Source organism: Petaurus breviceps, unplaced genomic scaffold (genome assembly GCF_028583685.1).
Source record: "Petaurus breviceps papuanus isolate PSGF00001 unplaced genomic scaffold, PetGlider_PUasm1.0 190, whole genome shotgun sequence".
NCBI lineage: Eukaryota > Metazoa > Chordata > Mammalia > Diprotodontia > Petauridae > Petaurus > Petaurus breviceps.
This window is the reverse complement of record NW_027185810.1, coordinates 4,351,449-4,378,061: the sequence shown is the minus strand read 5'-3', so window position 1 is coordinate 4,378,061 and position 26,613 is coordinate 4,351,449. Positions and strand designations below refer to the sequence as shown.

Here is a 26,613-nt window from a genome sequence, read left to right as displayed (position 1 = left end):
AGACTAACACTAATGCTCTTTATATGGGGTTACAAATTAGTCCAAACATTTGGGAAATCAATTTGAAATTATGCAAGAAAATTGGCTAAATTTCTTATGCTCCTTTACCCAAGCATCTCACTACTTCATACCCTATGGAAGCCAAAGACAGAAACTAAATCATAACATATTTGTAAATACTTTTTGCACTGGAAACAAAGTAGAAATCTGTTCATTGAGGACTTGCTGAATAAAATGTGGCATATAAGTGCAATGGAATATTGTTATGCAATAAGAAATGATTAATATAAAGAATTCAGAAAAAGCTGGGAAGATTTGTATCAACCAATGCAAAGTGAAAGAAGCAGAACCTAAAGAGCAATACATCTGATTACAACAATATAAGTGAAAAATCACTATAAGGAAGCTCAAGTAAAGGCAACTAAAAATAAATAATGTTCCCAGAAAACATATATATATATATATATATATATATATATATATATACACACACACACACACACATATGTATGTATGTATATATATTTATGGTGTACAGGCATATATATGTATGTATATGTGTTTATGTGTGTTTGTATAACGCAAAGCCCATTAATGGCATGGGACTCTCTACCACTCTTGCCAACTCTACCCCCACCCCTACCCCTCAAACATACATCTCCATCAATGAGGAGTCTATACCAATGGTCTTTGACACTGAGGCAACATATATAAAGAAATTAACTGAAAAAATATGTAAAGTGATGCTGGTGTTCAAATGAGAATTTAATCCTGAAATAACCTAAATCTAATAATTCTCCAAATATCTAACTTCAAAATATAATCATATAAATTAAGCAAATGCAAACATAGTTATTCAACAATGTTATAAGACATACTTATCTAAAATGTATGAAATAAAATTTCAGATCTATGTCCCAAAAAATTGCTTGGAACATCTCAGACTTAAGGAGCTATGTAAGTAACTCCTATCTAGAAAACAGAGGGAGGGGCGGCCAGGTGGCACAGCAAGTAAGAGCACCGGCTCCAGTGTCGGGATGACCTGGATCAAATCCAGCCTCAGATACTCAGCACCACACCCAGAAATAACTGGCCCTGTAACCTTGGGCAAGTTACTCAACCACGATTGCTTTAAAAAAAAAGAATAGAAAACAGAGGGAATAATTACTCTAATCATGCATTCAACAAACATTTATTAAGTGCCTATTGTATGCAATTCACTGTACTATCAAAAGTGATATAAAGAGAAATAAAACAAAGCCCTGTTTATTATTTATTATCTAGGCAAGAGTTTTCAATCGGAGGTTCACGCAACTATAGGGGTCCATGGACAAATTTTAGGGGGTCTATGAACTTGGATGGGGAAAAATACATCTTTATTTTCACTAATTTCCAAGTGAAATTTAGCATTTTCATCAATCATGAATGTAGGTAACAAACATTATTCTGAGAAGAGACCCACAGGACTGCCACAAAAAATGTTTAGGAAGCCCTGATTCTGATAGACTCTACCTCACAGGGTTGGTGTAGGCAGTAAATGAGGTTTATGAAGTTCAATAAAATATTTTGATAAAGTTACACCATTACTAGCTATATTAACTGAGCAGAAAGAAACATAAATAAGTTTAAAGATAAGCCAAAATGTGCCATGTGGCATGTGCTGGTCAGGCCAGGTCTGGTTGCTACGCCCTTGTTTTTGCCTAAATGTTATCCTTAGTTACAAAGGAGGAGTGGCATGCAGGGGGGAGGGGCAGAACACTACCTGAGGTGAAATGACTACAGTCACACAAAGCACTGATCAAATTCGTTTTTAAAAATGAAAGGGGTAGGGGTAAAGACATAAATGACCCCAAAGTCTGCTCTTGGACAATAGTTACTTCTAACTAAATCCTTAATTTCTTCCTATTTTCTCTCTCCCTGTCTTTCTCCCTCTCTTCTCAGAAAAGCATGGAAAATGGACTGCTAGTTTGTTTACCTTCTCTTTCTGATCGACACCCCAAACTACTTCCTCCTTCCCAGAACATGGGGACAAAATCACTTGATGGTCTTTACACTGGATTAAGCAATCAATCACTGGCTTCAGCTATGTAATTGTCCTATAGGTTTGAACTAAACAACAACTGAACAAAATGAAGAAGAAATGGGTTCAAAGATAGCTAGCTGGGGCAGCGGATGAAGCGCTGGGCCTGAGCTCAGGAAGACCCGAGCTCAAATCCTGCCTCAGACACTGACTGACTGACTGGGAAAGTGACATAACTTCCCTCAGTTTCCTCATTTATTAAATGGGGATAATAATGGTACTATTTACCAAGGTAGTTGTGAGGGTAAAATGAGGTGTTTAAAGAGTGCTTAGCACAGTGCCCAGTATACAGCAGGTGCTATAGAACACTAGTTATGGTTGTTGTTATCATTATTACTGGTACTGGCTGCGACAGAACAGTGACTTGCAAAGGGTATTTCACCCACCCCCACTTCCCCAGGTTTTCACTGAGTATTCCAGGAATCATGGAACTTCCATTCACATTCTCTAATTTCTCCCAATTATACAAAACCTACATTTCTAATTGAGTCTCTCCTCTTTTGCCAAGATTCTTCACAACAAAGAATAATACTGTTCTATGAGGACAAAAAAGTTTGAAGATCTCTAGGACAGAGATATGTCAAAACTGGAACACAATGAATCTGTCAATGATTTTTAAATTATTTTAAAATGTTATTTGTGTTATATTACTTTAGGATATGATACAATAGGCAATATAGCATAGTGGAGAGATAAAGCCTTAGAGTCAGAAGACCTGGATTCAAGTCCTGATGTTGGCACATACTGGCTGTGTGACCCTGGGCAAGTCACCTTCCCCGTGCACCTTTCTAAAGACAACGGCTTTCCAGGTACAACTACATATCAGCAGAGGTACTGGAAGTTTCCTTTGCTGGTGAAATCATAGGTCAAGACCAAAAAACAATTATGATTTTTAGTGGAGAGGCAACCTTAGGTTCTCAAAGGCCTTATCATAGAGGTAGAATAAGTTTTTTAGCCTCTCAGCCTCAGTGTCCTCACCTGTAAAATGGGGATGATAATAATAGCACCCACATTAGAGGGTTATTGTGAAGATTAAATATTTGATATAATATTAGTAAATTATTTTGCAAACCTTCAAAAGCTATATGAATGTTAGCTATAATTATCTGAGTGTGCAATCTGACAGATCCTCCCATCTGAGAGATGGTGTTAAGGCAGCAGATTGAGCACTGGACTTGGCATCAAGAGGACTTGAGTTCAAATCTCACCGTAGACATTTACTTGTTGTGTGAACCTGTACAAATCACTTCAGCTTTCTTTTCCTCATTCTCATCAGTAAAATGAGGGGTTTGGACTCAGTGACCTTAAGATCTTTTACTAGCTCTAAATCTGTGAGCCTATGAACCTATGACCTGGAAAGGGTCCAAATATGATGAGACCATTGACAAATGGGGATGTTTAGCCCCTAAGAACTAACCCAGCTAAGCTCATTGAGGTTCCACACCAGAGGATTGGCCAATAAAGAATAAATATCATAGGGGGGCGGCTAAGTGGAGCAGTGAATAGAGCACCGGCCCTGGAGTCAGGAGAACCTGAGTTCAAATGCGGCCTTAGACACTTCACACAAAAACTAGTCACATGGCCTTGGACAAGTCACTTAACCCCAAATTGCCCTCTAAAAAACAACAACAACAAAAAGAATAAATATCATCAAACTTATAAGTTGTGTACTAAGGTATAAGAAGTTTGGAATTTGTATCAACAAAGGAGTACTCATTCTGATGAAATTACAGATCTTTTAAAGCATTACATTAACAAAATTTGTTAAATATCTTTGGAGACAAAATGACAGATGTTAGGGGATGATATGACTTGATCCGAATATTTGACAATATTTAACAGAGAAGATTCAATGCTATTTTTAAGAGATGATGGACTACTCTAATAGACTTCACTTTGGTAAGGAATGGAGAAGAATCATGAGGTTTTCCAAGCCAGCTATTTGTGTTTTTTCTAATCATTCTGTTTTTATAAGAACTACTGATACACACAAGAGCCCATGTCTAGCTCAGACTTTCCCTTGCTCCCTCCCAGCTGCCCTTTCTTTTCCTTCTCCACCAATAACAGCATGTTCTGTCATACCTACCATAATGGTGTGTTCCGGGAATTTGGCTCGGACAAGCTTCACAAATTCCACAAAGTGCTCGGAATATCCATTGGCCACATCCAGACAAATATACTTAATCTGTGGCACAGCCTCCAGGATACTGCTCATCCTGTCCAGGTCACTTTGCCCACTGCCTGAGCTCACGGCTACATGCTAGACAAATGAAAAAACAGACATGAATGGCAGTGCTCAGGAAAACACCGTCTCAGTTGCAACATATTCACCAACAATGTATGGAGGCATATTCCTCACTGATAAGGAGTGACCAGCTTTAAGATAACAGCCCTGAAACCAACCAGGTCATTAAAATGACCTCAAAATCAGGAAGCCCAAGTTTACTTCCCGTCTCCACCACTAACTTGCCATTTATCCTTAGACCAGGATTTTTACCATAAGACCTTTGCAAAAATCAACAAGTTCTTGGTTATTTTGGAAGTCTCTCTTTCCTCTCCTCTTCCCTCATTACCTTAAGCAGTCCATACACTGGCAAAGATCAATCAATCAACTAATAAGCACTTATTGCACACTAGGTAAATGGCACATAGTAAATATGCTAAAGGGATAGCTGGGTTTCACAGTGGTTAGAGCTCTGGGCCTAGAGTCAGTAAAATCTGTGTTCAAATCCAGCTGCAGACACTTACTAGCTGTATGACTTTGGGCAAGTCATGTAATTTTATTTATAGTTCCTCATCTGTAAAGTGTTCTGGAGAATCTTTGTCCAGTATCTTTGTCAAGAAAAGCCCAAATGGGGTCACAGAGTCAGATATGACTGAAACAACTAAAAAACAAATATATCTCCAGCTAAATGCTGGAGATATAAAGACAAAAACAAAGCAATCCTTATCTCCTTGCCTTCTAATGTAGTTCAAAAAATGTTAACAGAGATCGTGGCTATATAGAGTTCAGAAAGACCTCAGAGGCCTTCTAGTTCAATTCCTTGTTTTACAGATAAGGAAACTGAGGCCCAGAGAGCTGAGGTGACTTGGCCAATAGTGTCAGAAGTGAAACTTGACTCCAGTTCCTCTGGCTTTAGAGCTGCCATTCTTTCTATGTACCATTATAATGTATCATCTCAATAAATGGAGGCAACTGTGTGCCATGAAGAGCACTTAGGTCTGAAGGCAGAAATTCTGGGTTGAAATCCCAACTTTGAGGCAAGTCACTTGTCATCAAGCCTCAGTTTCTTTATCTATAAAGTGGGGACAATAATATTTACATTATCCATCCCCTAAGCTAAGTATGAAGATGATGTGCTGTCAGAAGTACCTATTGAATTCAAATCTGGCCTCAGATACTCAATACACTTACTATCTGTGTGACCTTGGGCAAGTCACTTAACCCCAATTGTCTTGCCTTCCCTCCTCCAAAAAAAAGTACTACAGAAACTATGAGTCTATAAAGTAGGCAACATTAAAGCTGCATGGATCTCCATGGGACAGCTGTCTGCTTTCAAAGTCTCTCGGTTCATCTGTACTCTATGTAGAAAGCTAGATAGTGTGGTAGATAGTGCCTGCCTGAGTCATAAAGACCCAAATTCAAATCCTGTTCTTACATTTCACTTCCTTCTAACATAAGCTTCTAGCTCTAAATCTTATTTTTTTTTCTTCAAATTCAATTAGAATTTATTCATTTTATTCTTTGCAGCATTTTACTTATTTTATTCTGAACTTAAGAAATAAAAGACTCTAGCCCTAAATCTATGATTTCAGGATCCAAATTCATCACAGGCACTGCATTAGGTGCCCCCCACACACACATACATACATAATCAGGTGAGTTTACAGTCTCCTCAAGGAAGTTTATTTCTATCTCTGCACTTCCCTTTTTGATAGCTGGACTGCCTGGTACAGGCCCTCATCATTTCACACCTGAACTGTGGCCTTCTCATTGGGCTCCCTCCAGTCTGTTTTCCACTCCCATTCATCCTCCACTCAGCTACCAAAAATACCCTTCCTAAACCACAGGCCCAGTGCCTTCCTATTACCTCTGGGATCACACATAAAGCCCTCACTTTGGCTTTTAAAAACCTTTACAAACTGGCCCTTTCCTACCTTTCCAGTTTTCTTATACTTTACTCCCCTTCCACTGAATTCTAAGATCCATATCAAGTGATACTGACCTCGTTGTTCCATATACAAAATACTCCATCTTCTTGACTGTATCTTTTCACTGGTGGGAATGGTTTCCTTCTCCACCTCTCCTTAGATCTGATCTTCTATATGATGTCTTTTCCCCCATCCTTCCCATAGCCAGTAGTCCCTACCTTTTGAGATTACTTTCCACTTATACTATTCTTTTCTTGCATTTATATAGTTGTTTACATGTTGTCTCTTCCATGTAAATACAATACCTTTGAGATTAAACAATGTTTTTGCCTATCTTTGTGTGGCCAGGGTTTGGCACAGCGACTAACCCAGAATGCTTGTAAACTTAACTCTTCCAGTTCCCCTCTTACTAACTCTTAGGGACTTTGGCTACTTTTTTCTATCTCCTTCCCCTCCACCTACTCAAAAAAAAAATTCTACTCATTGACACCTTAATATAGTCTTAAGTAAGAGGTTCTCCCTTTATCAGGTAACTGCATTTTGAACTTTATCTCCTTTAAAAAACATTTCTGTGTAGGGGGAAGGCCTTTCATCCCACTGAAATCACACTCCTCCCTGTTTGATCTCTTTATCTGAGCACTGGTGTGAATCCATTTCCATTTTAACTCAATATATATTCCTTCTTTCTTAGAATAATAATCATAATCATAATTCATTATTCATGTAGCATTTTACCATTTCATTGACATCTCTAGGGTGTGGGAGAGAAGAAATTTACATGATAATTTTGTTGGAAAGGAATAGCAAGTTGTGCATAGTAGATTTGCAGTTTCATGTGCATGCAGTTTCTTCTTTTTTATTGTACATTGAAAATGTTTGTTTTATTCTATAAATTAAAAATAAAATTTTAAAAAGTTTAAAAAAAACTCTTTTAGTATACCTTAAGTGAACCTAATCACAATCTTCTGATGTAGATGACACAATATAACTTATCTCATTTTATAGATATGAAACTGAGAGTCAGAGATCAAATAAACTGCCCAAAAAGATTTAGCCTGGCAGGAGCCAGGATTCAAGTCTTCGGCCTGTATCTAGCTGCCTCCCCCTTAAAACTGGGTCACCCATTCATTTATTTACCTGTCTGGTGGAAATTATAAATTAAATCAAATTTATATGCCTGGTATCTTACAAATCTAATCAAAGGGGTTTTAAAAGTTTAAAGGGAGATGAAGGGAAGGAGAGAAAATTATCTACATACATCTACCTAGTTATTAACCAAATAAACTAGCAGGAAAGAAAATAGAAATAGATATACCCCTCAAATTCTCAGGAGACAAAATCCAAGAAAAATTCTGGCAGTCAGGCCTACAGCCTCAGATACACAAAGTATGGGTGACAAGCAAAGTAGACTGGAGATAACAATGATAATAATAGTAACAACAACACCTAGCATTTATATTGTGCCAGACACTGTGCTAAGGCACTTTGCAGCTATTATTTCATTTAATCATTACAACAACCCAGAGAGGAAGGTTACTATTATTCTCATTTTACAGTTGAGGAAACTGAGGCAGACAGAGGTTAAGGGACTTGCCCAGGGTCACACAACTAGTGAGTAGCTATGGTTAGATTTGAACTCAGTTCTGACTCCATGCCCAGTGCTCTATCCACTTCACTATCTAAATTTTAAAGGAGGCAAATTTGATCTAATATGTTTCACTGAGATTTGATGGGATGGGATCCATTATTGGAATATTGTGTTGGAAGGGTATACATTGTACCTTATTCAAATGAAACAGAGAGTTAAAACATAACAGGGCTGGGGGATTGTGATAGTAATGGCAATTAAAGATTCCCCTGTATTGGCTTGGTTTTCAAATTGATTGTGTTAAAACCCAGAGCTTGTTAATCCCACCTGTGGGATGGACTTGTTGATGTGAAAAGAGAGTCCTGAACTGGGAGGAGCTGGTGACGTAGATTTGGAGAGACAGGAGAGAGGCAGAAGAACTTTTTGGAAGCAGCACCCACGTGGAGGCAGAGAGAGAGACTGAGAAGGATTTCTGGGGCCACTTTGAATTGCCCTGGACTTTTGAGACCTGCCCCCTGAGCTGCCAAGGACTGAGGAGACATGGCTGTTTTGCTGGTACTTTGTCTGTCTGTTTTGCTGGTACTTTGTCTGTCTGTTTTGATGTTGTTTTGCCAGATTTGCCCACTGGTGAAAGACAGTCCTTTTGTTGAAGAAGTCCTGGAACATGGCTGCTGGCTAAGAGATCCTGAGACTGTCCTGCAGACAGAGAGTGAATACTGTCCACTGGTGAAGGACAGTGCTGTTGTTGCAGGGGTCTGGAGACTGTCCTGCAGACAGAGTGACTACTGTCCACTGGTGAAGGACAGTGCTGTTGTTGCAGGGGTCTGGGAACCTTTCTGTTGGTTCAGAAGCCCTGAAGAAGGATTTTCTTGTTGTATGTTTACAGAAATCCTGGGAGAGGGTTTTGCTAATGTTTTCAGGGTTTCTAGGACTGTTCTACAGACAGAGGATGAATTAATGAAGGGACTGGCAATTTATCTTGTGGCCTTGCTAAGCCTTGTCTCCCCAGGAACTAAGATTGCTGAGAACTTGCCTCATGTCAAGATGAAGCAAAGACCTCCATTTGGGTATTAAGTGCTGTGCTTAAAATTGATGTAACTCTGGGGTAGATTCAATTGTGATCCAGGGGTGGGGAACTTTTGACCTTTTTGTGTTCTATGGTTGAACAAGTGAATGTACTTTACTTATGTTTGGAAACTAATCTCCATTTGAGAAGAGGGGCTTTGTGGTGGACTAAATGAAGGTATAGCCTAGGGGTGGAGAAGTATTTAGACCTGGGACTTTGTAATTGATTGAATGATTGGAAGGTCCTGGGGTGGGGTAGTACTTGGAGATTATTTAATCATCCTTAGTAAATGCTGTATTTTGAATGATGTCATGTTTTGATCTTCTCTGTTCTTGGTTTGTCACTGAATAAAATGGAGAGCACCTATGCTGGTATTTTGAACCTTGGGAAGTTGCCTTTCCTTGGCATTGCATTACATTACAGGGATGAGACTGAGGAGGAGGTGAGGAGTTACAGAATAGCACTGGGTATTGCTGGGATAGACTCATGGTGGGCCTCCAGAAATCAGAGGAGAGAAAAGCATAGCACAGATCATTTGGTGGAATATCAACTGAGGCAGAAGCAGAACTATATGGGCATCAAAGTATACTGCAGACCACTTGAACATATGGACTTGCTGTATATTCTCCTGGTCAGGCTATACAGAGTGTATTTTGTTCTGTTCTGGGAAGTGAATTTTACAAATAATACTAATAAATTAAAGAGTATTTAGGAAAGGGTGATCAGAATGTTCGAAGGCCCAGAAATCAAATCATAATTGTTGTAGTAACTGAGGATGTCTAGTCTGGAGAGGAGAATTAGGAGAGGCCTGATAATCATTTTTAAATATTTGAAAGAATGTCATGTGGAAGCAGCATGATATAGTCCAGCAGGGGTGGGGAACTTGCAGCCACATGGCCTTGAGTCTACAGTTTCCCTACCCCTAGTCCCTAGAAAACCTTGAAATCAGTAAAGTCTAGGTTCAAGTCCTGCCTCAGATGAATACTGGTTGTATGATCCTGACTAAGTCATTTTCATCTCAGTGCTCTAGACCAGAGGTATCAAGCATTTCTGTTTGATTGTTGAGTGCTGTTGAGCTAGATTAAAATGTAATTGGAAAATACTTAACAAGACAAATAAAAATACAGTAGAATATAGATAATGTAAATATGTTGTTTTCTAAGTCAATATGCATCCAAAAGAACCCTTATGTAAGGTTTAATGGTGCCTGTGTCTATTTGAGTTTGACACCACTGCTGTAGGCAACTCCTTACTGTTAAGGGGAAAAGAGTTTCTTCATCTGTGAGTTCCCTGTACCAATTAAATCAAAGGTCCAGCTCCTATCTCTATCCATGTGAAAGTGAGTCTAGACTTCTCCTGCTGGCCCCAAAGGAGAGAACCTAGAATATTGGTAGATGTGAGAGAAAGATTACAACACAAAGTAAGGAAAGACTAGGGCAGCTAGGTTGTACAGTAAATACAGTACCCAGCCTGGAGTCAGGAAGACTCTGAGTTCAAATCTGGCCTCAGACACTTTCTAACTGTGTGACCTTGGGCAAGTCACTTAACCATGTTGGCCTCAGTTTCTTCATCTGTAAAATGATCTGGAGAAGGAAATTGCAAATCACTAAAGTATCTCTGTCAATGAAACACCAAATGGCATCATAAAGAGTTGGACATGACTACAACTGACTGAACAAAAATAAAGACTCAATAACAATTATTGATCCCTAATGGACTGGGCTGTCTTAGGAAGACAGCAAGTACTCCTTCAGGAGAGGTCTTCAATTTAAGCAAAGGTTGGATGACTATTTGTTGAATATATCATCAAAGGGATTCTTGGAAAGATCCAGGTTAGTCTAGATAAGTCTTTTGCAACCCTGAGATTCTGGGAGTTTGAGTTACTGTTCTTCCTCAGGACTGATGAGCTTTTAAATTTTCACTTTTTTTTTTTTTTTGCTTTTTTTGAAGGGCAATTGGGGTCAAGTAACTTGCCCAAGGTCACACGGCTAGTTGTGTGTGTGTGTGTGTGTGTGTGTGTGTGTGTGTGTGTGTGTGTTAAGTGTCTAAGGCTGGATCTGAACTCAGGTCCTTCTGACTCCAGGGCTGGCGCTCTACTCACTGTGCCACCTAGCCACCCCCATAACTTTTCACTTTCTAATTAGACTCTGGGCAGGGAGAATACATCAGATTTTCAGAGTTCATAATGAAGGTTGAGGTTTTGATTAATGAAGTGTTATCCAAAACTATTTACAGAAATAGAGGTTTGGAAAAAATCACTGATTATTCATCAACAATTTTCTCAAAAGGTTGTTGTAAGACAAAAGGGAAGAAAGAGAAAATAGACAGCATTCACTTGTGAGTTGTAAAATGAAAATGAAATATCAGCTGCTCCATCACCGAGCTGGAGTCATAGAAATCTTTTATCTTAGAGAACCATCTTCTCATTAATCAGAATCCAGACTTCATTAATGTACCGGCTCAGGTAACAAAGAACTCCATGTGGCCTCAACAGCAGCAATCAGAGTGAGGTGCTAGAACTTGGCAGTCACAGAGTGACCTCTTTTAGACCTATGGAGAACATCTCTAATATGGCCTATGATGAATTTTCTGTGAGTGTTGCCTCAGAAACCACTGCAAAAAAGTCTTTAGGAATGAAAAAGGAAGAAGCAGAATTGGTCCTGTCTGCCTTTCTTTTCCATCATGCTTGCTTTTTCTTTGCTGAAAGGTATGACTAGTTGTTGCTTTTATATTCAGAAATTATATTAAGGTTGGATTCACCTTGGAGTTTCAGGCTAGAAACAGAGCCCAGCCCTGCCATTCAAAACTGTTAATGGCCCAAGGGAAAACAAAGGTATTTTCTGTAAGAAACTCAAGTATGTCCTGTTTTACATGACTGGATTCCTTAAGGTGACTCAGTCCCATCTGACTTTTATTCCTATTGTCTCTGTTCTAATAGTGCCCTATATTAATTCCTCTTTTCATACTGATCCCTGCTACTTTCTCTTTGTCTTCTCAAGTAATTTTTCTTTTCCAAATCTCTATAGCAATTTCATATTTACAAATCACTTTACATACATTATCCACAACTACCTTGGGAGGTAGATATTACAAGTATTATTACAAATTTTGTTGTTCAGTCATGTTCGATTCTTCATGACCCCATTAGGCATTTTCTTAGCAGGGATACTGGAGTGGTTTGCCATTTCCTTCTCCAGCTCATTTTTATAGATGAGGAAACTAAAGCAAACTGGGATACTAAGTGACTTGCTCAGGGTCACACAGCTAGTAAACATCTGAGGCCAGATTTGAACTCAGCCTGATACCAGGCCTGGCACTCTACAATACCACCAAAGTCCCGTGTTCTTTCTACTGTAACATGCTAGCTCTCAAAATAGAATTATCAAGTCAAAAAAAAGGTAAGGAGTTTTCTCTGTCACACAAAACTCTACATTACTGACTTTAATCTATTAAAAAAATAATTCTTTGAACAGTTTGCTGGTGATTCCACATGGGAAAGAAGATATCTGAAAGAGTTTCCTGTTTTGATGGCAGTCTATCCTTGGATCCTAGTCCTTAGGATAGTCCAGATTCATAGGGTCGATAACAGGAACATAAAATCTAGAGCTGGGAGGGACCCTAGAGACAAATTAATCCAATCCCCTCATGGTACAGTTGATTAAACTGAGGCCCAAGGAAGGAAAGGGACTCACTCATGCTCACACAGGTAGATAAGTGGCAAAAGCAAGGTTTGAACCCAGATCCTCAGAGTTTAGAAGCAGTGCTCTTTCCCTACACATCACTGCTTCCTTCTAGTATGTTGTTCCTCTCTTTTCAATTCTCTCTTAATTCCTTGACATCCTCACCTAAGCAATAAAAATAGCGACCCTTACCAGATTGTCCTTAGTTTGGATTTTGTCAGTTGCCTAGACAATGCACATACCTATCTTCCTTTGCTCTCCCCCATCCCTTTAAAAAAAATCAATCTGTTTTTTTTTTTCTATTTTTAGGTCTTCATCCTCCCAGGAGGCAGCATTGTCCAACTGCTTTACTGAGTCTACCATTGGAGGACCTCTTAGAGATAGGATCATAATCCTACAGCTGAGTCCCAGAATCCCGGAGGTGAGATGCCAGAAGTCATCCAACCTAAATCCTTATTATTACATGACACTCCACTTGAGCCACCTTTATGTATAAAAACATCACGTACTACATGTAAAACACACTGCTTCTCTCTTTCTAATCTAAATACCCTTGAAAATCCAGGAAGATTTTTCTTCCTAATAGGACATATATACGCCTTGACATGAGTCAAATGATCAATAATCATGATGTGATCATACCTCCAGGCATTCTGGGTGATTTGTGGCAAACAGCTTCCAGTCCTCCAGGGTGTAATGCTTATGAATTGCTGTGAACATGGCATGCTGGGAAACAAAACAACATCATTAGGGTTAGGAGCCAAGTCAGCCCATTTTCCTTCCGTCCATATGGCAGTCATTATCTTACAACCTCAAAGTATCCATTTTCCTGACACTCACATGCACCTTGCTTTGAGTATGTTCCCAGGAGGTAGCGGCTAAGGTGTCTGGGTAAGTAATGACATGCACAAAATCGTGCTTGCAATTTTGTCCATACTGGAAAGCACCTGCAATGAGATTGGCATCCATGACCAGGCCAGTAAGGCCTTGCCATGAGTGAGGTGAGAGAGTCCTCAGATGTTCTGTGTATCCTGCTCAGAACTCCATGTCACCACTGTAAGTGGCTAAAAGAATCATCCCTGTCAAGGGAACTTTTAATTGTGTTCCTAAATCAAGCCCATGGTCCAGGCAGACCTGTACCAAGACAAAGTAATAGCTGTTTTTTTCTGGTAGCTGATTCTCATGCTGATTAGAAGCTCTTTCTTGTACCTAATCTAACCTACAACAATTGAGTCCTGGGGCAGTGTGGTGTGATAGTAAGAGCTCTGTAGAGGCCAGGAGGCCTTAGGAAGTGGAAAAAACACTGGAGAAAACAAAGGTGGGGAAGAACAACTGGAATAGATTAAATACACACAAAGAAGGTATATCCTGGAGCTGACAATTTTGAGGGCATGGAGGTATATAAGAGGGGAGAATTCCAATGGCATCCCAAGAATAAAGGTCCATCTTTTCAATATTGATATTCTTCCAGTGGTTTTGCATGGCTACAAGATTAGATTGTAAACTCCTCAAGGGCTGGGACTGTCTTTTGTCCCTTTTTGTATCTTTAGCCCTTAGCTCAGTTCCTGGCACATAGTAGGTGCTTAATAAATGTTTATTGAATTGAATTGACCAAGACAAAGAATACTTCCATCTTTGAGAACTGAAACTGAAGATCAAAAGAGTAATGGAGACCCACCAGGTTGATGTGAGCAGGGTGCAAAGAATTACCAGAAAAAAAAAAAAAAGGATTACACTAGCTAAAATGGCCAAAAAGGATATAATCAGAAGAAATCTATGACCCCTGTCCCACCCAAAAAAGAGAGAGTTCACATCTTAAGAATGAGGAATAATCAACAGAAAGTCTACTTACTCCCCTGGTAGCCACACAATGTCAAGAGAATGCCAGAAAGTCCCCCAGAACAACAGGTGGAGCCCCAGTGGTGAATTAATTGGAGGACATAGATAAGGATCCCATTTGATGGCTTATAATTTGCATTGCTGGAAGGCACAGGCACATTGATGAGATTAATAACAATCAAGTATTTATCAGGCACTATGTAGGCATTGAGCTAGGTACTAAGGAAAGAATGAAATTCCTTACTTGTAAGGAGCTTATAGAAACCATATATATAAACATAAACATCACAAATATAAAATGACTAAATATAAATATATGCAAAGTAGTTAAATAAAAGGTTGTTTGAGTTGGGAGATTTGCTGCATCTTAAAGAAAGAGAGGGACTCCATGAGACAAAGGTAAGGAGGAAGTACATACATTCCAGGCAGTAGAGATGTCTAGTATAGATAGACACAGGGATGGGAGATGGATTGTCATGTGTGAGGAAGAGAAAGGCCAGTTTGGCTGAACCACAGAGTGTGGGAAAGAAAATAATGTCCAACGGAGGCAGAAAACAAATCAGGACCAAGTTGTATAAGGTTTTAAAAGCTAAAGAGAGTTTGTATTTTATCCTAAAGGAAATAGGAAACCACTGGAGCTGGGTGAAATCTGAGCTTAAGGAAAATTATTATTAGGTTATGTATCTGTTTGGAGTATTAGAGTACATAATTCTGCATTTGGGTTCCAAAATCCACTGCACAAGCACAGGACATGGAAGACCTAACTAGAGAATAGATGGAGAGAAAGACATGGGTTTTAATTGACTAGAAGTTCAATATGAGTCAACAATGTAGCATGATGCCCAAGCACAGCACACACCATCTTAGGTTTCATTAATAGATCATAAAATCCAAAATAATGGAAGTAATAGCTACCCTGTGCTTTATACAGACCACATCTGTTTTATTGAGTTCAGAGTTTAAGATGTCACATTTTAAGAGACATGTGAGAATATCCAGAGGGAAGACAACCAAGATGGTGAGAGGACCTGAATTTAGATCATGTGGGAGTTGTTTGAAGAAATGAGTTAATCTGGAGAAAAGATTTAGGGGAGAAGTAAAGGGAACTCTTCAAAGATTTGAAGGACTATAACATGGAAGGTGAATTAGACTTAGTCATTGGGGCTTCAATAGGGAAAACCAAGACTAATGGGAAGAAATTATATGGAGTCAGATTTCAAGTCAATATAGGGAAGAACATCCTATCAATGAAATATCTAAAATTGGAATAGGCCACTTCCCCATCTATAAAATAGAAATGATCACCTATATAGAGAACTGGACAGTGCACCAGTCAAGGTCAAGAAGACCTGAGTTCAAATCCAGCTTCAGATAATTACTAGTTGTATGTCCCTGGACAAGTCACTCAAATTCTGCCTTAGCTTCCTCAAATGTAAAATGGGGATTATAATAGCATGTACCTCTCAGGGCTGTTGTGAGAATTAAATGAGATAATAATTGTATAGTGTTTAGGACAGTGTAGCACATAATAGGTGCTATATAAATGTTAGCTGTTAACAATAATGATGATGATGCTTGGATTATTTACCTCACTTGTTTGTTGTGAAAAACTTGAAGCATTAAAGGACATTCGAGAAGCTCTTTGAGAATAGGGATTGTTTTCTGCCTTTCTTTGTACCCCCAGAGCTTAGTAACATGCCTGGTACATAGCAGGTGCTTAATAAATGCTTGCTGACTTGACTTTATGAGACAATGAGAATACCCTATTCATGGAGTTAGTAAATTATAAATTGGATGCTTATCTATCTGGGACATAAAGTAGTCATGTTCAATGACTTCTAAGGTCACTTGTGTGATTTTTATGATATGATTCCAACTCTACTTGCTAAGTGTGGACATTGCTCAAAGTAATTTTCATCATAATGGTAAGTCTCAGTAACTCCTGTAACTAGGTTAACTACCTTCATGAGAAACACCTTTTTTTAAGCCAAAGATTTTGCTTTAGCTGTGTGACCTTGGGCAAGTCACTTAACCCCAATTGCCTTGTTTCCCTCCTCAAAAACCAAAAACAAACAAACAAAAACAAAAGATTTTTGTTTTTTCTCATTTCACTTTGGTCACCAAAACAGATTCACAATCATCACATGCAACATCATCACTCTCAAGGGAGCATTTATTAAGGGCCTACTATGTACAGAGCACTATGTTGAGCAGTAAGAAGCCAAAGAAACAATAGACAAGTTGTTCAAGGGGTACATAATTGTTCTAATTCAGGATGATGGTAACTAAAGTTGAACGGGAAGAGGCATTTCCTGGAAGAGGGTGGGGTGGGGTGGCAAGTCTTTCTTTCATCTTGAATTGATATTTCAAATTCAAAATAAAAAAGGGGAAAAAAATCACAAGAGATAATTTTATAGCACTATCAAAGTGTTTTAAAAAGATATATTTATTTAAAGTACAACTAAAAAGCCCAGGCTTTAAATCTTGACATCATAACTCCTCTCTCTAACACCAATCAGGCAATTTAGCTTCTTAATACTTCAAGCTCCCCAAACTAGCTTTTTTGAGACATGGATGGGGAAAGACAGGATGTTGCTCTATGGTTTCCCATTGAATGCACCATCCTTATTTTTATTTGGTTGCAGTGAGTGAAGAATTGATCTCACTAAAGTTTCTGATGAGGAGTTGAGCAGAAGAACCATCATGGCCAATGGAAGTGCTCTATTTACTTAAATGAAATAAACTAAATCCTTTGTTTCTCCTCCCATCCTTGGGGCTTTCACAGCAGGCTGATCAAGCACTCATAGGGACTCCTATCAACATGCAAATGCCCAGAGGGCAACTTTCCAGTTCCCAGCTTCAGAGGAGAAAGAGAAAGATCCTTCCTCCCCCAACAAGTTACCTGAGTCATCACCACTGCCATCTCGAATGTACCAACTGTATCCATATTGGACACAATGACAGGGATCCCTGAATAGGTCTGCTTGGAGTTTCGAAATGTGAAGTTGCATCTAAGATCTACCTATTGGGAAAAAGACAAAAAGGTAAGTGAGTTCTCCATGTATTCTGGATTTTTCCATGTGGCTGGTTCAGAGTGTGAGGGATTTAGTGGAGATAGGGTTGGGAGATGGACAGAACATAAATGAAGAACATGGCTCAGTGAATCCATTCTGGTGTTAGGAGATTGGTTTTCCACAGAGTAATAAAGTGTGTTCTTTGTATACCACAAAGGACAAAAGGCAGCAGGTTACATCGAAGTTAAATGCTGAAATTTTCTCTGTTGGGGGAGTCTGCTACAATTATTTTTTGCAAGACCCATACAGACCAAAAACGATGTTGTGTCACAAAACAAAGCTCCCAATCAGAGGTATTAAAGCCTTTTGCTATTGGGTCCTTCTTTTCCTAACTTCCCAAATCAAACCTTACTTTCTAGTTCATGTTCTTCATTCCAGCTCTGAAAGTTCATCTGTTGCCTTTACCCACTCTATACATTGCCCAAACCATTCCTAACTAAAATTCTCCCCTCCAACTTCTTTGACAAACCTCCTTTGAAACTGGTTCAATTTCAAAATCACTTCCTTCATAACTAGCCCCATCCAGAATCAGACCTTTTAATCCCTCTGTTTCATCATCTCCACATAATCTATCCTTTTTCTAGCCCCTCTGCTGCTTCACTCTTATAAGTCTCTCTACACAGCTGTGCGTAGTTGATCCCATGAGTGAGTCAGAGATCTGAATGCTCATATTTATATTCACCCCTCTGGATTTCAAAGTGCTAAAAAGGAGGGTCATTATTTCTATTGGAATTCTGAGGTCACATGATCAGGAAGCCACTGTCCAATTCTGAGAACAGGAACCTACAGTATGATTGACACAGTAGTGACCTCACCAAGATTAGTGAGTTGGGATCAAACCAACGGTACACTGGAGCCATCTCAAACCTGCTCAGAAGGGTAAGCTATTAAATTTTCAGTGTGAGCATCTATACCTTGGAAAACAAATACTACCAATCAGGGTTTGACAATAGTATTCCATCACATATGTAGTTCCCCATACCTCAGTTGATTAGCAAGAGTATTCATTGTTTTATTGATTGCATAGACTTAAGAAATGGACAAAATATTAATAATACAAATTAAAGCATAGGCTTTTTGTTTTGATTTGGTTTTGGCATAGGTTTTTTTGTTGGTTGTTTTTTTTTTTTTTGAAAGCCAGTAGTTAAATATTTACCAGCACCCAACTCAGCCCAGCACTCACAAAACAACATACAGGTGGCCAACCCACGGTTCCTAGATAAAAACTAAACATTTGCGGTTCTTTTCAAATAACACCTAGAGGCCATGCTGAAGATACCAAGGGTGAAATGGTGGGACAAGTACAGGGGTGGTTCTACTGCTTTTACGATGCCTTGGGACTAAGTCCACACTAAGCCGATAGCTCTTAATAACCAAGAGCATTCATTTTCTTTTTCATTTTTCATTTTCTTTTTGACTCAATTTTATTTTTATTTTCAGTTCCAAATTATCTCCTTCCCTTCATACCATCCCACATCCATTGAAAAGACAATACAGTACTTATTACACATATAAAGTCATTTAAAATATATTTCCAAATTAGCCATGTTCCAGGGAAAAAATATAAAAGAATATGCTTTGGGGCAGCTAGGTGGCACAGTGAATAGAGCATGGGCCCTGGAGTCAGGAGGACCTGGGTTGGGATCCAACCTCAGACACGGTACAAAAAACTAGCCATGTGACCTTGGGCAAGTCACTTAACCCTAACTGCCCTCCAAAAAAAGAGAGAGAGAGAGAGAGAATATGCTTCAATTTATGCTCTAAGTACAGAAATTATCTGGAGCTAAATAGCATTTTCTATCATGAGTCCTCCGGAATTATGGTAAATCTTTCACAGTTGATTATCTTGACAATATTGCTGTTACTGTGTAAATTGTTCTCCCGATTCTGCTCATTTCGCTTTGCATCAATTCATATAAGTCCTCCCAGGTTTTTCTGAAATGATATCCTTCATCATTTCTTATAGCATAATAGTATTCCATCATATTTATATACCATAACTTATTTAGTTCCCTATATGTCAGTTGATTAGCAGGAACATTCATTTTTTAGCAATGCATGCTTAGAGGCTTTTTGTCCTTTCCCTTTCATTTGAAGATAATTTCATGTTTCAAGATAAGCATCCAGACAGAAAAAGTTGTGGACTATCTCAGACCAATAATCCCTTAATGAATGTTGAGAGTAGTAATTGCATGCCTATTTCTGTAACCTAAATGTGTTCAGTGAAAAGAGAGATCCACTTAGATGAGAAAGTGTCTTACTACATAGGTGGCCAGTCTAACCACATGAATTATTGTTTCTTATTATCCAGATGAAAAGATTTTTAAATAGTATCCATTCTAACCACCTGCCTGGTTTCTCCACATCAAGCTCATTCCTTTTCAAAATGAATGCCATATATATAACAAATACCAATGGGTTAAAAACAACAAACAATTAATGAAGAGAAATAAGATATCACTGTTGCATAAATATGTGACGGTTCATCTCCTCCATCTTCATTCTTGGTTCTACTTCTATAAGGAGACAATTTTTGAGGTACAGCTAATGAGCAGGTTGCCATAACCCACATAGAGAATGGGTCTGCCATTTGGTTTCAAAAACTAAATTTGCAATTACATTTTCAAGATGCATATAGCTCATTTCATGCTGTATACTCTAGTGATATCATAGGAGTTTTTGTCTTGGCAATTCAAGAGCTATTAGCAACATACAAAAACCAGAACTAATCATGGAAAATACAACAAACCCTGATAATTCCCAGACCTTTATATAAAATGAATTCTTTGCTTCTTGGGAAATTGTTCCATTATGTGTCTACCAAGAATCTGGATAATCTCCATTCTAAAGCACTGTCCTGGCTAGATTACCAGATTTAGAATTAGGGTGGCCTGAGTTCAAATCTGGCCTTAGACTCTTGTTACTTTGTGGTTGTTCAGATATTTTTCAGGGAGTGTCTGACTCTTCATGACCCCATTTGGGGTTTTCTTGGTAGAAATACTGGAATGGTTTGTGATTTCTTTCTCCAGCTCATTTTCCAGATGAAGAAACAAACAGGGTTAAGTGACTGGCCCAGGGTCACGTGTCTAGTAAGTGTCTGAGGCCAGATTTGAACTTAGGAAGACGAGTTTTTCTGATTCCGGGCCCGGCATTCTATCTACTGTGCCACCTATCTGTCCCAAATCAGACCTTAGGCACTTAGTAGCTGTGAAACCCTGGGAAGGACACTTAATCTTTCTCAGCCTTGGTTAATTCTTTCATAATATTGAGATAATCATACCTGTAGCACATGCCTTGTTAGGTAGTTAGTTGTAAGGATCAAATGAGATAACGTATTAATAGTGTCTTGCAATGTTCAAGCCATTTATAAATGTGAATAGAGTACTGTATGCAGAACCAGGAGGACCTGAGGTCAAATGTGGCCTTAGGTACTTACTAGCTGTGTGAACCTGTGCCACTCACTTAACCTCTCTGTACCTCAGTTTCCTCATCTGTATAATGGCGATAATAAAAACACTCTTCTCCCAGGGCTGTTGTGACAATAAAACAATACCATATTTGTAAAGTACTTTGCCAGTCTCAAAGCAGTATATACATGCTGACTGTTATTATTATTAGTTTACTACACGGAGATGAACAATGAAAGAACATATTTCTAAAGCATCAGTGACATTTAAGAAACTATGCTGACATTTAACATGAAGTGGTTGGCCTCTGGTTGGAGCAGGCCCACAACGCATGTACACCCATGCTCCAACATTCCAGCTATTGAGACTGATTTAGACCCCTTAATCGAGAACGTAAATTAATCAACTCACTGCTTTAAGGTCACTGAGGAGACAAATGTTCATTCAAATAGCTCCATGCCCAATTCCCCAGCAGGGATTCCTGTTGAGATCCCATCTAACCCAGGTATTTGAATGAGATTCTGGCCTAGGATAGTAGAGGTTAAGTGACATCATCAGTTCAGAGAGACCCCCAGGAAGTTATCAGCCTTGGTTCCCAAGATTCAGAAAAAATCTGGCAGTTCTGAGGTCCAACTAGAAATTTAAAATATCACAGGATCTTAGAGCTGCAGACAGCCTTATGGTCCAACTCTCATTACCCTCATTAGGGCAACTAAGGATGTCAGATATGAAATGACTTGACCAAGGTAATCTGGTAGTGTGCTGGTAAATGCTCAAGAACCCTTTTGATGAAAACCAATTTAAGCAAGACACATTTTTCACTTTAATCTGGATTATTAACATTTTTGTGTGTTCCCACTGAAAATTTAACAACTAAATTTGACAATCTAGCACACCCTGCCTGATGTCGAGGTAGAGTAGTAGATAATAGCCCTGGTCCTGGAGTCAGAAAGTCCTGAGTTCAAATCCAGTCTCAGACACTTATTAGCTGTGTGACCCTAGGCAACTCACATAACTTCTGTTTGCTTCAGTCTCCTCACCTGTAAAACAAGAATAATAAAAACGCCTATCTCACAGGATTGTTAGGAGGACCAAATGAAATAATAACTGTAAAGCATTTGGCCAGTACTTGGCATACAATAAGCATTATGTAAATGTAAGCTTTTGCTGTTGTTACCAGAGCTCTCTACCTTGAAGTCTATCCCAGGATGACTACAGGACCATAGATTTAAAACACGAAGGGACCTTATTGCCATCTTTGTCTAACCCCCCACAGGGTGAATTTAAGTGACTTGCACTAACTAGTTCAACAGGGGACCACCCTAGACCAGTGCAGAAGTGAAAAGCAAATCGTCCAGAGGACTTTGATCTGGTCTCCCTAAGGCCTTTAGGTGAAGAATAATCAGGATAAGACACGCAGGTCTGTTACCCATTAGAAGAGAGCACTCTCACTCTCGGGCTACTCTGGGGCAAGAGGCCTGGTCAGTTTGTTTCAACACCTCATGGAATTCCAGATTCCCTAATTCACACCAGGAATGATACATTAGGAAGTATCACCTTGCCATTCCAAAGACCAGATGGAAAGCCAGGAGGACTGAGGTCAGAAATGTAGGATAGATTTTAAAATTTAAAAAGAACCCTGGGCATGAATGAAACGGATACACCCTCACTCTGAGGTACTGAAAAACAGCTGCGTCTGGATATGCATAGAGGAGGGAAGATTTCTGGTCTAATCCCAGAAAGCAGAACAAGGAGCCAAGGGTCTGCCACTTATTACTATCTTTGTGACCTTGCAAGAGTCACTTAACTTCCCCATTTCCTCACCTATAAAATGAAGGACTTGTATTAAATTACCTCTATGGTCCCTTTCCAGCTCCTGGCCTGAGGCCTGTCTTCTAGACTGGTGAGTCCCAGGTTGGGATCACCATGTCCAGAGGTGGGCTCTGCCACATGGCTCTTTTCACTCTCTCACCCTCCAACAGGTTTCTCCCCCTCCCTATCCAGCTTCCCTTATATTTTTGTCTTCTTCTATTAGAATGTAAGCTCCATGAGAGTAAGAACCATTTTGGAGTTTGGGACTTTTGTTGGATATTTGTATTCCCAATAGTGAGCAAAATGGCTGGCACTCCATAAGCACTTAATAAACGCTTTATTGGTCTATTTTTTTTTTTGATACAAAGAGTAAAATTTAGGCTTAACAGAAAGAAAAACTTCTTTACCATTAGTATCTTCCAAAAATGGAATGGGCTGCCTTAGGAAGTAGCCATTTCTACCTGGTGGAAAGAGGGATGAAAAGGATGGGATTTGGACACAGAAGGAATGGGTTCAAATTTTTGTTCTGCTGTTTACCATCTGTGTGACCTTGGACAAGTCACCTAACCTCTGTGGGCCTCAGTTTCCTCATCAGTAAAATGAGATGATTGGGTTAAATGTTCTCGAAGGTCCTTTCTCTGATCCTGCGGCCTTACTAGAGGCCTTCCAAAGAAGGCTGGATGATGCTAAGTCAGGGATGTTTTAGCTAGAGGCTGTTGGTCCTTCCCAGTTCTGAATCTCTGTGATTCAGCTATATTGATGCCTCAGTAATATTCTTATTGGGAGGCCAAGTACAAGATAAGGGTAGAAAGGGAAACTACCAAAGAACAGGCTTGTCTAGGCACTAAGAGGTCCAGTCATTTGCTATCTTTGGGATTTTGTGAACAGGCAACACCTGTTATATTCTAGCAATCACACTTGGAATTTGCCACAAACTATTTCCCTGGGGCCCCAGCCAGCCAGAAGCCTGAGAGTGCCTGACCAAACCAGATGATTCTCTGTTCCCTCTGCCTTGTGCTCTGTCACAATGCCTCTTGCACCATCATCAGGCTTAGCTCCCAGCAAGTTAATTGTGTAATAAACTGTTTTTCTTTAGTTTTCCCTTAATATCCCTCAGGGCTACCTTCAGTGCCCCAACACTCTCTCTTCTTTCCTACTATCCAATAAAATATCTGACTTTGGTTATTTTCACCCCAATATTTGCATGTAGCAGGTTTCTGAATAAGTGATGAATGACCTTCCAGAGGTATGGTATTACCTCTCCTATCCATATGTTCATTTTGACCCACTGTCATCCCTGCTTATCTCACCAAAGTCTTTTCCATCCCTGGCTCTATGGAAAGGTACCAGGAAGGAGAGGCACTAAGCTTCTGCCAGCTAGAGTGGTGAGAGTTAATTCTAGACCAGCCTCTTCCTGTACCACACTGCACCGCACCCCAGCCAACCATCTAGCCCTGCTACTCCACAAAGGTGACTTTACTCCTCATTCATGGGCAAAAGCACAAAGGTGCCCCAGTTCAGCTAGGACAAGACTCCCTGGATGGCAGTACCAGGTACCACCAAGTCAGACTAAGCCCCAGAGAACAGGGTAGACAGGTATGTGTCCTTGCCTCAGGTCTTCAGGTGGCAGTTTTTGAAACTGTGAAGCAGCAGTGACTTGGCTCTGGCTTGCTCTGTTTACTGCTATGTCTCTAGCCTCAGTGATGGTGTCCAATTTCCTAAGCTACTATTGTCACCAAGACAAGGCAGTGTCACCACCATTATGCACAAAGAATAAATTAACCTGCTTATTCTTTGACTTCTCCCCTCCTCCAGTCAGTCTACTATACCAACCATCTACCCCCTTCAACTTCTTTCCCCTTTATGCCATTTACAATGCAGGGTACCACCTGCTCAGAAGGTCTTCATTCCATCCCAAGAAGAAACGTCAAAAAGCACAACCACCTGCTGGGATCTTCCTAACCCTAACCTCCCCCCCCCCCAACATTTTTCTCCCACCTTTAGGCTTCTAGCTGGAACAGCAGGCTTGCACAATTCCCTGGTGTTATATTTAGAATGGAAATGCACCTCCCCACCTCCTCCCACCCCCAGAAGGAAAAAGAGCCCCCTACCAGGCCCACTAGCTCCACAGGCAACCAAAATATATCTGGAGCTCCTTCTCAAAGACATTTCCAAAGTCAGAAAACTCCAGGGACTCACAAGTGTAAAGTCAACAGCAGCCTTCGATACTGAGAACAGCAGTAAAAACCCAAAGGTGGTTTAGCATTCCCTCCTACCCCCCCATCCCTAAAACACACACACACACACACACACTCACACCACTCACAAACACACGCTCACACTCCACATTTAAAAGTCCGGTCCAAAGGCATCCTGATTAACAATTCTTATTTTACTCACTTGTGGCAGGGCCATTCTCAATTTCTCTTCCTTTTGCTTTACAGCTCCCACCCCCACGTCACCCCTACCCTGGTTTTGGGAAATAAAAACTTCCCATTCTCTCTCTTCTTTCTCTCTGCGCTTAAGGCATGCTCTTGCCCTGGCAAGGGAATAGCTGACCTTGGCCACATCTGGTCAGAGGAAAATAACAGCGTTAAGCTCAGGGATCCCAGAAAGGAAAGCAATGTTACAGAATTCTGACGTTAGGTATCAAGAAAAGGAATAGAACTCAAGCCCACAACCATCGCGCGGCTTCGGGCTCGGCCCCCACCTCGGCTCGGCTTTTGAGGCTGCTTCGCTTAGGTCTGAGCAAGACATCTTTAAAGTCCAATTTGAGGTCTGCATCTACCCGGGGCATCTTGTGGGATCCGCAGGAAGGATTTCTCTCTCTCTCTGCCAACCTCTCCCTTTTCGGACCTGGGAGAGCAGTCCCCTTCTTGCTGCAGGGGCAGGGGCGGCTCTGGGTGGCTGCCCTCTGGGGTCAGCTGCAGCCGAGCTCTCGGGGCGGCCCGCCGGGGCTGACGGTCTGAGGCCCGCGACTGTTACCGGGAGGCCGGGCGCTTCATCGCTTTATTAGGAGAGGGTTGTTTTTAGAACCGGCTTCTGCAGAGCGCACGCCCGGCCGCTCGCGGTCTCCTGTTTCCTGCTTGGGCTCCCTCAGCTGCTGGCTCACTCTTCTTCCCTCCCCCTGTCCCTCCCTCCCTTCCTTCTTCCTTCCCCTCCCCCGCCCCCCTCTCGTCCCCGTTCCCTCCAAATGGAGCGGGGTGTGAGCCAGGGCACTGCAGCAGAGTAATCGATGGCGCTGAGTGTGTCTGGAGAATAGGGCTGGGTAAGGATGGTTATCCTACAGGAAGATCCAGGTTTAAGGACAAGCTGATAGTAAAAGAAAAATACATGAAAACAACTCCGGCTGCAACCCCGCCGCCCTCCCCAGCAGACCCCCCCTCCTTCCCCCAGTCTTTCTGTCTCTGGCTATCTCTGGTTCTCTGTCTCTGAATTACTTCCCTCTCTTTTCCCCCTCCCTATCTTGTTTTTTCTCTCTGTCTCTGGCTATCTCTCCATGTCTCTTTCTGTGTCTGTCTCTCTGTTTCTCTCTGTCTTGGTGTCTCTCTTACTTCTCCCCCCACCCCCATCTCAACCTTTTCCCCTCTCTGTCTCTGGCTAACTTTCCGTGTCTTTCTGTCTGTGTCTCTAAGTCTGTCTCTTTCTCACTTCCCTCTCTCTTCCCCGTCCCTGTCTCTGTCTTTCTCCCTTTTTGCCTTTTTTTTTCTCTCTACAAATATACATACATATATAACACATATTTAGTTATAAATTGCATATACATATTTATCTGTATATAGGCACAAACTGTTACACATTATATGCCCTTATATTTTTTCCTCTTTAGGCTAAAAGAAAATCAACCAAATTCCTCCTATAGGGAAATAGGAAAAATCTCTCTCTCTCTCTCTCTCTCTCTCTCTCTCTCTCTCT

At 40.3% G+C, this 26,613-nt stretch overlaps 1 protein-coding gene across 3 annotated transcripts in view; it reads right to left on the bottom strand.

The window, feature by feature from the left end:
- GMPR (guanosine monophosphate reductase) overlaps nt 1-25,817 on the bottom strand; it is a 98,513-nt gene extending 72,696 nt beyond the window's left edge. Inside the window, exons 1-4 of one of the 3 annotated variants that reach the window (XM_069092457.1) lie at nt 25,409-25,817; nt 17,308-17,427; nt 13,209-13,292; nt 4,167-4,340 (exon numbers count right to left, since the gene is read on the bottom strand). In XM_069092457.1, the coding sequence (XP_068948558.1) occupies nt 4,167-4,340; nt 13,209-13,292; nt 17,308-17,427; nt 25,409-25,495 (465 nt within the window). In that variant the 5' untranslated portion in view covers nt 25,496-25,817. Of the gene's footprint in view, nt 1-4,166; nt 4,341-13,208; nt 13,293-17,307; nt 17,428-25,098; nt 25,380-25,408 lie in introns of those variants that run through there. The other 2 variants (XM_069092458.1, XM_069092459.1) reach the window with 2 other exon arrangements.
- Nucleotides 25,818-26,613: the final 796 nt, after the last annotated feature.